General features: G+C 49.0%; 1 protein-coding gene across 2 annotated transcripts in view; it reads left to right on the top strand.

The window, feature by feature from the left end:
* SLCO3A1 (solute carrier organic anion transporter family member 3A1) overlaps window positions 1-13747 on the top strand; it is a 249399-nt gene extending 235652 nt beyond the window's left edge. The window contains exons 10-11 of one of the 2 annotated variants that reach the window (XM_019666465.1): window positions 4583-4825; window positions 13100-13747. In XM_019666465.1, the coding sequence (XP_019522010.1) occupies window positions 4583-4825; window positions 13100-13182 (326 nt within the window). In that variant the 3' untranslated portion in view covers window positions 13183-13747. Of the gene's footprint in view, window positions 1-4582; window positions 6094-13099 lie in introns of those variants that run through there. The other variant, XM_019666464.1, reaches the window with a different exon arrangement.
* The last annotated feature ends 463 nt before the right edge of the window (window positions 13748-14210 follow it).

Genomic DNA, 14210 nt, shown 5'->3' with positions numbered 1-14210 from the left:
GAAAATAATTTTATGGTTGGGGGTCACCACAACGTGAGGAACTGTATTAAGGGGTCGCAGCATTAGGAAGGTTGAGAACCGCTTAGAACGCAGCCCAGCTCTTCGAGAGACTGCTTAAACTGACCAGGCAAGGTGGAGGCCCCCATCTGTTGAGCACTCAATATAGCTGAAACAAACATAGCTTTCAGAGCAATGTTGATAGCCAACACTATTTCAATTTTGAAAACAAAATTGAAAGATATTTCTCCAAAGTATGCACATTTTAGGATGATTGAAGACACAACTGGTAATTATACAACAGGTATCGTATGACACTTAATACATGTATGATACCATAGGGCAGTTTGATTATTAATAGGTCTGCCCCAACATATCAATCAGGAATTATCTAAAGAAGATTTCAACTTCTATCATAGTGATTCAAACAGGAGAACCATTCAGATTCTGATTATGACTCAAAACACACATTCATTAATATCGTTGAAACAAAATTTTCATTGTAAAAAGCAACACATCAAGCACGTGGCCCTCCGCACCCACAGGCGCAGACAGGCAGGCAAGTAGGAAACAAGCGGGGAAGACGTGCACGAGCAGAGGTGGGCGGCAAACAAAACAGAAAAGGAACTGTGGGCAGGCGGGATAATTAATTTCCCACTAGGATGGCTGCCTACCTCCTGCTTCAGCTCCGACTTCGTTCCTTCCCTGCCTGCCTGTCTCCCTGCTTCCTTCGTTTCCTAAATAGGTAGGTAGCTACTTGGCACTTGGTTTCCTATAGGCCTCCGTTTACGTTCCTACTTAGTTATCTGCCCGTTAGGAGTAGGCAGGTAGGGAAGTCGGAGAGAGGGAGGCAGGCGGGGAACTAACTAGACGCTAAGTCTAAGGGGGCAGGCGGGGAGGGGGGGGCCGGGAATTAACTAAATACTGCAGAACTAAGCCAGGGCAGCAAGGATTAGGCAACTGACTTTCCTGCAAATAAGCTGTGCAGGCAGGAGGCAGGCAGCCTAGTAACTAGATAAGTGGGATACAAGGTCAGAAGGTCAGCGATGCCAGCAGGGCACTAACTTACCCAAGTAGGAAAGCAAGTACGTGTGAAACTACGTTGGGGTGGGTAGACTGGGAGCCATCTCCGTGGGAGCCTGTGGGAGACAGAGGCAGCCAAGCAGCCACGTAATGTATTAGCAAGTTTGAAGACAAAACTGACAATTATACAGCCTGTGCTATTGACACTTTTATTTTATGTTGCTCTAAAGTAGTTGCACTCTTCTTAATACTGTGCCTGGAAATCAATTAGGCAGTTCCCAGAGTGTATTTCTACTGCTGTTAACTATGATCCACAGTAAGAGAGAAGGTTTGCCTTGTCGCCCAGTACACACGTATGTAAATATCTCCGAAACACACATTTCATGAAAAAAGAGCCTTCATCTTCATGGTGTGTTCTGATATTTTCTGTGACTCATTCCTAATCCATGCTTTTAAAAATTGATGGTAACACTCTATTGATTGTATTGTCCCTTATGGGTCTCAAATTACCATTTGGAAAACCCTTCTTTCATAGGACGGTTTCATCGTTTAATGAAGTGACCTGTAAGTCCCTGTTTGGCCTGTAATTGTACCTTGCAGCCCCCACAATCAGAGTAATCACCACCGTTAACGATGCGCCAGCCAAGGAATCATGTCTCGTGACACTGTGTTTGTGTTGGGGACCTGGTGGGTAATTGAGACATAATGGGAACTTCACAGTGTGGTGTGGCTGTTTGTGAGATGCAGTCAGGACAATTGCAACAGGTCAAGTGCGTGGAGGTAGAGTATGGGCCGGCAGTGGGGGTGGGGGGGGCCTCCCTCTGGTCAGAAGGAGAAAGGGACTACATATGGGTCTCCCCCCTGGTCCTCCCTAGGCCCCCTCCTCAATGCCTCCCCACCCCCCCAAGCCCAGTGTGATGTTGGAACATAAAGAAATTCTGCAGCCACGTGGGAGTAATGAACCCATTAATAGAGTGCTTTTGAAAAAGCAGAGACGCCCCAGACCTGAGGCTGTGTGCGCAGCCGTGAGATTGTGGAGAGCAGGGCCCCACAGCAGGAATGCGTGAAGACCCCTTCCACTTACCTGTGCATTTACTTGGTTCTTTAGCAAATATTTACTATGTACCAAGTGTGTGTCTGACCTCCTGAGGTACCTGGACCACCCAGGAATGTGCTTTCCTAGCCGTGCAAAGGTGACATCACATATTCTGGCCCCTCTGCAGTCACGCACACATGGGTTTGAGTCCAGCGCTGCCATACGACCGTGTGGCGTTTGGCTGGTTATTTAAGCTCTTGGAGCCTTGGTGACTTTACCAAGGCACCAGGAATGAAATGAGAACAGAGCAGCCCTCCTGACTTCTCAGATTTAAAACAGTGAATGTCAGGTGACAAAGCTGGCCCATGCCACCAGTGCTTTTTTGGGGGGGCGGTCATTGCTGAAACAGAGAAACTTATTAATCCTTTCAGGAGAAAGTTTTTGACATCACCTGCCTCTGTAGCTTGCGCTGGCCAGCAGCAGTAATTCCATCTGGGTGAGTAGAGACCCCAAGGTGAATTGAAGTCTTGGCAGGTTGAGCTGGAGAGGAAAGAGTGGGTTTTGAAATGTAAATGTCAGAGTTATTTTCAGCTTCCTTTTTGTCCCATAAAGGGATGTGAACTTATTTTGCTTAAAAATGCCTTTCGGTTCACCTTTTAGGTTTAGTTCACCAAAGACTATCAATAGGCCTGGCCTTTTCAACCAGGGGAGTGAATTAATAGCCAAGACAAGACCCTGAGGTCTTGTTAAACTTATAAATCTCTGCTAATAGATTTCTGGAAAATAGAGAATTTCCGTAATCCGCGCTATAATTTTTGTATTGAAATATATACCGGGGGCGCCAAAAAAAATGTCTACACATGACTTGTAGTCATCTTTTGTTATCGGTATATATGGAGTATTACAATTTTAATATAGTTTTTTTTTGCTTTCTTAAAATGTATATACATTTTTTTTTTGGCACCCTCTGTATAACTGTCATTTGGCCCCAGGCAATAGGAAGTAAGATTTAGTCCTTTTTATATTCTCTGTAACAGCATTGAGTCTCTGAATACTCTCTCCAACATATGGTGGGTCCCTGGGGTCCCAGTGATGGGACCCTCGTTAATGCGTCTTTCACCCCTGAGTTCCTCCTCGGGAGACAGAGGGCTGCCCGTGCAGGGAGAAGAGCCGTCTTGCCACATACAGTTCCCACCCCTCTCCTTATTCCTAGGTTACTAAGGGCAGATCCGACTTCTGCCTGGAGTCTTTGTTTCGCCTGAGGTTTTATATTTTCTAACCAGGATGTAATTTGCTGTGGCCTGTAGTGGAATCTTCTATTGTGTTGGGCTTTGTCGGTTGGGATGGGGAAGGTGCGGTTAAACATGTTATGGCAACCTTTGCATGTGTCATGTAAATTTAAGCTGGAGTCCGATGGCTGCCTCCCTCGAGGTTCCTTCCTGTTTAGCTTTACCTGTCTGTCATTCCCCCATCTCTGATGGGCAATGAAAAATCTTTGGAAATTGGGATGAGGGTCCATCTTCATAGCTGCTTCAGAGCTGGGCAGGGACGTTGAGCTGTGCCTACCTACGAGACTGCTGGTTAAAGATGGTGGAACGACTGGGCCTCGGAAAATCGGGGCGGTTCTCTCTAGAAACTGGATCGAGTTGGGGGCTCCAGACTGGGAATGGGAACTCTGAGGGCCGTTTCAGGGTTATTCGCAGGAGTGGGCTGGAAGCCGTGTGTGAGAACCGGTGGTAGTTTAATGGACTCGGTCCTGGAAGAGAAAAACTGAACCAGAAGGTTAAAGAGGCACTGTTTACATAAGAGTAACCCGAGAACAATAGGGAGGGGAACCAGTAAAGGTGAGAGGAGGGATGATAACCAGGATCCCCAAGAGTGAGAAGGGGATCCCAGGTGGGGTGCAAGTAAAGAGGAGAGCAAGAGCTCTTAAGAGACAGGTCATAAGGAGCAGCTCCAGGAGTCGGGGGTCAGTTATTGGTACTTATCAGTCCTGGGAGACTGGCTTGCTTGTCTGTTTGAAGAGGAGCTTAAGGTCTTCAGTTGGCTCACGGGAACAGAAGCGACAGTTTTCCTTGTGGGGGAGTCCTGTGGAGACTTTAATAAAAACAGGTTTAAATTGAAGGGAAGGGAACCCAGCCGCTGACTCTCTGCAGCCCAACAGCAGTTGGGGTGCTCGGAGGAACGGCAAAGGGTCCCTTCCATTTAGGGGCTAACTGGGCTGTCAGGGACCCATCCCCCCTCCCTCTAGGCCTCTAACAGTACTTGGTCCCCTGGCTTTCTGTGGCTGCAATGTATAGAGGGGTCGGCCTGGGGGAGGTGCCAGTCCCCTTTTTTCTGAGTGCCTGCTGAACCTCTCCCAAATTAACAACATAGGAAATAACAGAATTGAGGTCAGAAGTTACAAGCATCAAGCAATGGGCAGCAACCTGAGCCAAGGCTCAGAGGTCTGACAGAGAGATCATCTGGGCGGGAAAGCAGCCCTCGGGCCCAAACACTAAACCAAGGCTCCTTTCCCTCGCACAGGCTTCATCCCCCCTCCCCTCATCTTTGGGGCTGGCATCGACTCCACCTGCCTCTCCTGGAGCACGTTTTGCGGGGAGCAGGGCGCCTGCGTCCTCTACGACAACGTGGTCTACAGGCACCTGTACGTCAGCATCGCGATCGCACTCAAGTCGTTCGCATTCATCCTCTACACCACGACGTGGCAGTGCCTGAGGAAAAACTATAAACGCTACATCAAAAACCACGAGGGCGGGCTGAGCACCAGTGAGTTCTTTGCGTCTACTTTGACCCTAGACAACCTGGGGAGGGACCCTGTGCCCGCCAAGCCCACGCATAGGACAAAATTTATCTATAACCTGGAAGACCATGAGTGGTGTGAAAACATGGAGTCCGTTTTATAGTGACGCCAGGAGGGCTGGACTCTGTATAGTGATCAAAGGGTCATTTTCTTTTTTTTTTTTCCTACAAAAAGAAAAAAGGTTTCAAAAAAAAAAACAAAAAACAAAAAAACTCGGTACACACACGCGTGCACACGCACGCACACACATACACACACACACACAGAGACACAGACACACACAACCTTGGTCCTTTTTCTCCAAGTCAGAGCCAGACGGGATTCAGAATGAGGAGAGCATGGGACCGTGTGTCTGATGTGTGACCTGCTGGGGCTCAGAGCCCGCTCTGTGACGCCACCTCACGGTGTTTTCAGGATGCCGACAGCTGCAAGCAACAGGCACTGCCAAATTCAGGGAACAGTGGTGGCCAGCTTGGAGGACGGACATTTCCGGATATACACACATCACACAAAACCACCACCACAACAATTTTAAAAGAAAGTCTACTAAAAAAACACACGTTGACAACATTGCCAGGATAAGCACTCGTGACAGCCAGTGCCGCCCTCCTCCTCCCCGTGGGGCGGGGAGGCGCACACGTCCTGAGGAGTGGAAGCCCACTCCTCTCTCTAACTTTCGCAATATGGGTCACTCACTGTGTAGACGACTCATCCAGTCTGCCTGTGGTTCAAGGCCCTAGAGTTCTCTCAGCGATGCTAATGGGTGATCCGTGCCGGAGTCTGTACTTGGCACCCCCCCAGCCCCATTTCCACGGTTAAGACTGAGGGCCCATGGGGGAGCCGGGCAAGGGGGTCCAGCATCTCCTTCCCCCGAAGCACCTCCCCGTGGTGGGCGCCCACCTCCCCCAGCCCCAGAGTGACCTCAGGAAGCAGTGGGCGTCGCCTGGCTATGACTGACCTCGCTCAGAGCCGGCGTGACCCGACCCAGTCCAACTCATTTGCTTACATTTGCCAAACATTTTGCCATTTTTTTAAAAAAAAATACAATGCATATGAATTTCAAACTGTTGTATGTATAATCCTCTAATACTATTTTTAACTCCTTCTAAAATCGGTGTTAACCACTTCAGTCACTAACACAGTTCTCTAGGCCGAATTTACTATGTTGGTTGCTTTTACTTTCTTCCTTTTCTTAATGCACCAAAATATAATGTGATTCAAGGGATGCAATTAATCTATTGTAATTTTTTATCATTTTATCCTCACTTGGATATTCTGCAAAAACAACAAGAACATACTATGTGTTACAAGAAGAAAAACAAAATGCTCAGAAAAGAGTGTGCAGTCAGCCTGCCTTGAAAGGAATCACATTTGAGACAACGGGGATAATGTGATGAATTGCAAATTTGCCTTCTCGCTTTATTCCCATGATTCAGTGATCAGTGTCATAGGAGGCCCTTTTATAGTCATGCTTCACGTTCTGAGAGGCGTTCTTTCCAGCCTGTGGAGGAGACACACTTAGGTGGGGGTTGTGTGCACGGGTACAGTGCGTGGGGGGGTGGAGAGGGAGAGAGAGAACAGGTCTCCAGCTCGCGCTGTTGAGCCGCCTATGGTGTCTGATAATGGATAAACCCACACACTTCTGGAAGCTCCTGCATGTCCAATGTGTGGAAATGTCAGCAGGGTTTTCAGGGTCAGTCTCGAACCAGGAAGGGGAAGCCTTTGTGCGTGTGTGTTTTGAAAGTGACTCAACCTCAAACAGCTAGAGAGCAAACCTGTCGTTGTTTGGAGTAAGAAGAATGGGGAAACGCATTGTAGCTCACACACTCGGCCTTAAAAGGCCATTTCCATAGGTGACAGGGCCTCTGTCACACACACACACACACCCAGAGGGCCCAGTGCACTTATCCGTCATACTTCTTCAGTGACCTTTGTCCAGGCCACTCATGACCCTGGGAAAGACCTCAAGGATTGTTTGGTTGGTTGGCTTGCTTTTTCCAAACCTCAGACACATATTTGCAGCCCCCCCCAGAAGGGAAGAGAGTGTCGGGGCAGAGAAGGGTGTCGTGCCCAATTTTTAACAAACGTTGTAAAAGGGGGCATTTTGAGTGACAGCTCATAAGTAGAGAAAACACCACCAAAAGAGGATGAGCAAAAGAGAAGCTTGTGGCGTGGCGTGGCACGTGGTCACCGTGATCAGCTGCCTGGGGTGGGATGCTTCCGACACGTCCCTCTGCCCTCGCTCATGAAAATGGGACACTCGTCGATATGCTACCTAGTGAAAAGGTGGATTGATCTCCAGCGAATTCATAAAATAACGTATGCTGTGTCACCCCTGTAAGGCCCTGATACCGCTCTGTACAGGTTTCGAGTTAGTTTTGTTTGAAAAGGTCTTGCTAATGCGTCACTGCTGTCTTAGCTATTGCAGCCTAGCTCTCCCAGGCCAGTATCCACCCATGGAGGCTCCGTGATGAGTATATCCTGGCCTAGCTGCCTTTTTTTTTTTTAAGGGTGTTGAATACTGTTTGCATTTTATTCCCCCCCCCCCTAGGATTTTAGGATGAATGATAATAAGCGGTTAGGATGACAAAGGAAAACAACTCCCACACTCAGTACTATCAACAATTGGAAGTCCCCTATGGCAAGAATGCTCTCAAGTGTGCTGTGTCACCTTTTAAACATTTCCTGTCTCTCATCTACTACAGAACAGAAAACCTAGGCTAGTTTTAATTTTTCTGTTTGTGCTGCATCCAGCCCCTTGGTTATTTGTTTGGTTTCGAGTGGGATTTTGAATGAAAAGAGTTCCTGGCAGGATCTTCCCTGGAAAACAAAAATGGAAGAAGGGCCAGAATAAACCTAGAAAGTGACTGAACACCTGTCTCTGTTGCTACCAACTCCCCCCAACATGCCCTGGAGGGTGAAGGAAAAAGTCTTTCTTGGCTGCAGCTTTTGACTTTTTTTTTTTTTGGTAACAACTGCATACAGACCAAGAAGTTTTTAGCAACAGGATTCCTACATGTGAAGTAAACACATTTTGTCAAAGTATGTCTCTGGGGGCCGCGGTTTGCTGTCCTCCTTAAGCCGAGGCTGTGCCCCCTTCTTCATGCCTCACAGAGGAAGGCTGGGAGGAAGCCGCGAGGCCCTGGGGACACTGCGGCCAGCAGGCCACCACGGCGGGCTTTCCTCACAGCCAGGGAGGCCCCCCCTTCCACAGCTCCCTAAGGAATTTCCTAGCAACACTGACCAGGAAACATAATAAGGGGAAACCGAGAGCTGAGGGATCCTGTGCAGACTTGCTAACATCTTAGGAGCAGGGAGGCATGTGCCTCTCCATCAAAACCACGGCTTTCTCACCACCTTACAGTGGAGTAGCTTCCTCTAGTGACAGCTTTTAAAGTTTGGCCAGGTGGCACCCATACACTACAAACCCTGAGGCCGCCTCCCTGTCCCCACTAATGTCCCCTCACTCAGGCGTGGACAGATTCCCAGGCCCTCACCACTAAAACGCACACAGGAGTGACCTGCACAAAAGGAGGCCGTGGCTGCCCGGCAGCCTGCTGTTCAGGTCCTAGAAATGTGGTTTCTCCCCCCAATCCTGTGTTCTGAGCACTGCTTGGGAGTCCTGACGGCTCTCCTCGGCAGGGCTAAGGAAGGTCACCAGGTAGAAATCGGTGTGCTGACCACAGTCAAGAGCGGAGGGAGCACGGCAGGATGGAGTCCTGCTCCGGTGTGGTGGTACGACACTCGGTCGCATTGGCGTCTGGGGGTTTGGTTTAGATGAGGGGAGAAAACCAGGCAAGCCCGTCTTGTGCTGTTCTCGCGTGACTATTTTGACAGCTTGAGAGAGAACCAGGTCTGTCCAGAAGCCAGGAGGACGTACCAGACACACAGTAGGGGCGTCAGTGCTTCTCCGAGTTTATGCCACTGCCCTTTTAACAGCCTCCCTCTCAACCATGACCTGTGTTCCCCTTCAGGTTAGAATCCCGGCCAAATACCTAAAAGGTGCCGCCACGTTTTCTGAGAGAGGGTGCGAGTGAAATTACATCCGGCCGAGAAACTTAGCTTGGGGCCTCAGTATTATCCATATCCTCCTCTCTCTGCCTTTCCCTCCCTGTTCGTTATACCCACATCTCCCAACTCAGTTCAAATCCTTGAGTTCTGAACAGCTACAAGGACCTAGCCTCTTAGACCAAGTGGCCCTAAATGACAACCTCAGACCCAGCCCCCCTCGCTATTATGGATGCCCAAGAACCAGTTGGTAAAACGGAAGAATCTCTACCTGGGGGAATATGCGAGGAAGATGTTTTTGTTCAGATGCCTCTTGTGGGGCCTGTTTCCTAGGATAACACGTGGAGTCTACACTGTGTGCACACAGCCACCCACGCACGCTGCCCCTTCCTCACATTTGTAAGTGACCACTCGGTCATCGCGGCAAGGTGGGCACAAAAGGCCAGAAATGGGAAATTCAGAAAAGCAAAGATTCTCAGCAATCTGGCTGCCGTGGAGACAGGGACGAACACACACACCCCTCAGAGGGCATTCACCTGGTAGCACGGTTTCCCTCTGCAGGGTTTGTGCCATTTGTGGGTTTCACAGTATAAGCTTCATGTTTTCTAAGCATGTGTTCATTCATTCATTCCTGTATGAAACTGTTAGCTCTGTGCCAGGCCCTGGACCAGATGCCGAGGAGAAAAAGACACGGCCCCTCCTCTAGGCGCACACAGTTCAATGAGCCAGACAGACCTGAACACAAACAAAAGCAATAGAATAAATAATGTAAAGAGCCCAGGTCTGTCTGTCTGCCCGTCCGGGTGTAAGAAGGGCTGATTTATGGTGGTGGTAACGTCTGGCTCATGGCATCGAGAACCAGGGAGGCTTCAGAGAGCAGGGGGGTCTAGACACCAACAACCAAAGGGCAGCGGGTGTGTGTCTGCCAGGGAGATGGGGAGAGACAGGGAGTCCATGGAGAGCAAGCCCCCCGACTTTCTGTAAAGGGTTAGGTGGTAGACATGACTTTGACAGCCATGTTCTTTTAATATGAAAGTGGCCCTACACAAGGTGTCAACAGGTGAGTGGGCTGTGTTCCAATAAAGCTTTATTTACAAAGACCGGCAGTGGCTGGGCTGGGCCGCAGGCCGGAGTGGGCTGACCTGAGCATAGGCTGAGATCTGGAGCAGCACAGCATGTTTGGGGGACCCCAGCAGCTTGGCTGGGGTCCCAGGGTCCGGGTCATGTGTTGGAAGGTTCCTTCAGCCAGGTGTCTGCCCATCGCCGCTGAGGTTCCTGACCCAAGGAATCTAATTTAGGCATCCCATTTTTCCAAGAATGAGGTAAGTAGCCCCTTCTTGTCAGGGTTTATCATCAAAAGCAACATCATCTTTCTCTTGTGTAACGAGGGGAATTTGAACGTTACAACCTACATCCCCTTCCAGCTCTGAGACTCACTCTGTAGTCCTTCCAGAGTAACCATTTATTTTTCCCTTTGGGCACGGGAGGGGAAATGTGTAGGAATGACAAAAAGAGTGAATCCAGATACTGAAGAGAATTTCAAATGCCCTCCTTCCCACCAACACAAGACACTAGCCCTGTAACACTAATAGATATGCCGTAATAACCGGTAAGCACTAATAACAACTAATAATAACAGTACCTAACATTTATCAGACACTGCCCGTGAACCAGCTTATTACATATATTAGCTCATTTAATCTCTACAGCTGCCCTGGGAGTCAGGAACGGTCATTAGCTTCAGATTACAGGGCAGGAAAATGAGGCTTGGAGAAGTCCCAAATTGGCTCAAGGTCACAGAGTCAAGTGGGAATTCAAACCCAGGTCTGTGAACCCAAAACCCACGTTCTTTGCTTCTGTGGGTACGCGCTCCTCACTCGGCAAGATGGAGGGACCCCTCCCCACCTGTAGGGACTGCCTCATCAGGAGGACTCAGGCTCAAACGGACTGTGGGGCCCCTCACACCCTCCCAGACCCTCTGATGTAATAATCAGGACACGGCGACAGCTGTATTTTGGGGACCTCCATTCTTCCCGTGTCATTCCTGGTCTTAACCACAGAGGCCAGTGATTAATTTATATGGGGTGATCTACCAGAAGCAGACAGGTAAGAGGAAACAGGAGATTCCTCTGCTATAATGCATTCTGAAGTGCACTTTCAAAGCATTGAGATGTGGGAGGTACTCCCCGGTACTGGTCATCAACTCCCCGGGGGAGCCCCCAAAACCTCTCCTGCCTGGCACTCCTACGGTTCCCAACGTCAGCCTCAGGCGCTCAGCTCTGGCCGATGCAGACACACCAACGCTGGACCCTGGTCAGATATGTCTTATGCTATCATCAGATGCTAGGCTCTTAGACTTGCCAGACGTTTCTATTTTTGTATTAATGACTCAGGCCAACAATCAGTAGTTGATGATTACTTATGGAAAAAATATTCAGAATTTATGCTAATGTGATTGTGGTCTTTTACTAAGAGCAAATAGAACAACATGGTATATTGTTTGGAAGTTTAATATTATCCCCCTAAATTATATTCTCCTGAAATTCAGGCTACCTTAATAGAAGATAGCTCTCATGGAGATATTTTTTGTCAAGACTGTTCGATTTTAGAATCTAAGGTCATAAAAGGAATTGGAAGAATGCAATATAGGAAGTTCCATTACAAGAGGAACCCAACTAACACATAAATTGAACTCTAGTCCAGCAACAGGGGAAGGGGCTGGAGAGTTCAAGTTCATTAAGACTCGCTACCCATGTGCCAGGCGCCCTAAGTCCTGATCCCAGGTAATGCTGCCGGCAGCTTTCTCACACCAACCCTGTGAGGTGAGTATACTTGTTTCCACTTTACAGATCAGGAAACTAAGGCTGAGTCAACAGGAGCTTCTCAAGGCCACACAGCTAGTTAGAAACTCACCAGCAGCCAATGCCAGGTCTGTGACTCCTGAACCAGTGCTCTTTCCATGACGCCGCATGGCCACCCAAGTGAGAACACACAGCTGGCTTCCTAGGTGCTTCGACGAGGCCAACAGGGTATCTACTACCAGGGGACCCCCACCTCCACCACCGGTGGTCTATAGTTTCACAGAGAAAGGAGCCCAGAGCTGGAGGGGATAGCCTCTGCAAAATTTTGCCTACGGGCACAGGAAGCTAAAATGAGAAAAACTCTTTTTTTTTTTTTACTTTAATAATTAAACATTGGAGACCTTTAAAAGTACTCCTTCCTTCTTCCACCGTAGCCATATCAGCAGGTTTCCAGCCACTGGATCATCCTCTGTCTGAATCGTTCTGCACGCAAGAACCAACCCCAGCCCTCTGGCTTCCATCCCCGCCTCCCTCCCCAATTCCCTGCCCCAAGGCTTCCGGCAGACCCCCCCAAAGTATAAGAACTGGGCTTGTGACGTTGACAAGGGTTGCTCCAAACTGCCCAGAACATGTGGGCTTCTCCCGTAAACGAAATCTCAGCTGCCAAGTCCTGAGGAAAGGAGTGACATTTCCATACTGTCACCTTTTGGACCGCTGGGTCAGAGTCTAAAGAGGATGAGTAAATGCGAGGGGACGTCTGTGGCCCCCCTGTGCCGCCCACAACACAGGAAAAATGCAGGCCACAGTCAGCGAGACCTGCGTAGCTTGTAAGTCATCCCAGGGACGAACTGGGTTTTTAATGCCTTTTAAACGAAGCCACAGCATCAATTTTGGACGCGTGGCGTGGGCTTAAAAATCGAAGGAGATTGTTTCTCTCAGCATGTGGTGAATATCTGTGGCTGAAAGAAAAACCCACCGGTCCAGAATGCTGGACAAAGAAAGCATGACATTATGATGCCGGTGGTTCTCTTGGGCACTCAGCCACCTCTTCAGTAGAGATGACAGTGACGGAGTCCTAGAACACAGGTCTCTCACTGGTGATTGATATAAGAACAGGTTAATGACGGGAGTGTATTCATCCCATAGAAGAAACATCCACGTGAGTGTTGGTATAGATACGCAGATAAATATGCTTCCCAGAAAGATCTGGCCTTCAGAGAGGTCTTTGGGGCTTAGAACCTATTTCCTTGGGGTTACATGGAGCTAAAACCCAGCATTTTATTGACATGACTTCCTGCTCTTATCTATTCCACTGCAAAGCCATGATGCTACCACAGACGCGTAAGCCTAAAAAAAAGAAAACGCGTAGGAAAACCAGAAAAGACCGACCTTTCTTTTTCCTCTTGGCTCTTCTTCCCCCTCCCCCTGTAGGCACAGAGTACCAAGACATTGAGACTGAGAAAACCTGCCCCGAGTCACAGTCACCTTCCGAAGACTCGTTTGTGAGAAGCTGAGGGCCTGGCCCTCACCCTACCGCAGAGAGCAGCCCGACACCACCCACCGACCTCGCGGGCCTGGCCTAGCGCGCCCTGTCCTGCCCGAGAACCCAAGGGGCCCTGTGCGAATTATCCGGCCAGCGTGGGGTCGGTCCTTGGAGGTGGCTGTGATCAGGAATTCACTAAACCCTCCACGTAGACATTGTCCCGGGTCACTCGAGAGGACTGGTGACCTGGCACGCAAACCCCCTTTTGCCCACCCCTTCTTTGGCTCCTAGGGGGATGACCTGCTGATACGCTTTAGGGGAAAAAAAAAACCCTCTCCAGAGTGCTTCTCTGATCGAAGCATCCAACAGCTCTTCCAAAAATCAGCCAAGGCTGGATTTTAATACAAGGGGGCGAAAATGACCGTCTCACAGGATGGAGGGGTTATGGGGGGAAGCACATACTCAATAGACTTTGAGTGTGGTATTCTGTATTTTTGCAGCTTATATTTTCCAGATGAGCAGTTTAGAGATCTGTGATGTAAAGTACATACTGTACGATTGCTGAAAATTATATTAAAAGCACTATTTTAATTCTTCCTCTGTCTCACGCTGTAATCTCTATTATCTTTCTCTCTGTGTCTTTGGGTAGAACGACCCTAAAAGTTTCTTTAGGAGAGTGTTTCTGGCTGTGCGTATTCTCTATTTATGGGCTTTGCATTGTTCAAAAGAGCACGGGCTCTGGAGTCAACACAGACCTGGGTTCCAATCCTCACCCCAGCACTTGCTGCTGCTTGTGGCGTTGAACAAGCAATCAGACTCCTCTGAGCCCCAGTTTCATCATCTGTAAAATGGGAAGATACTGACACCTGCTTTCTACAATGGTGGGGAGCTACCATCTGGCTTCCCCTCCAGGTTCTCCCACGGTCCGTACACCCCAGGAGGGCAGGGAACGGCTTCATCTCAGGGCATGCCCCCCCCCCCCCGTCTCATACATCACATTTAGCGCATGCTCAGTATACAGTTGTGATGAATGAACGCTGAACAAACAGCCTCAGACCC

Source organism: Hipposideros armiger, unplaced genomic scaffold, assembly GCF_001890085.2.
Source record: "Hipposideros armiger isolate ML-2016 unplaced genomic scaffold, ASM189008v1 scaffold_471, whole genome shotgun sequence".
Classification (NCBI taxonomy): domain Eukaryota; kingdom Metazoa; phylum Chordata; class Mammalia; order Chiroptera; family Hipposideridae; genus Hipposideros; species Hipposideros armiger.
The sequence above is the reverse complement of the archived record's forward strand: the minus strand, read 5'-3'. Positions and strand labels throughout refer to the sequence as shown.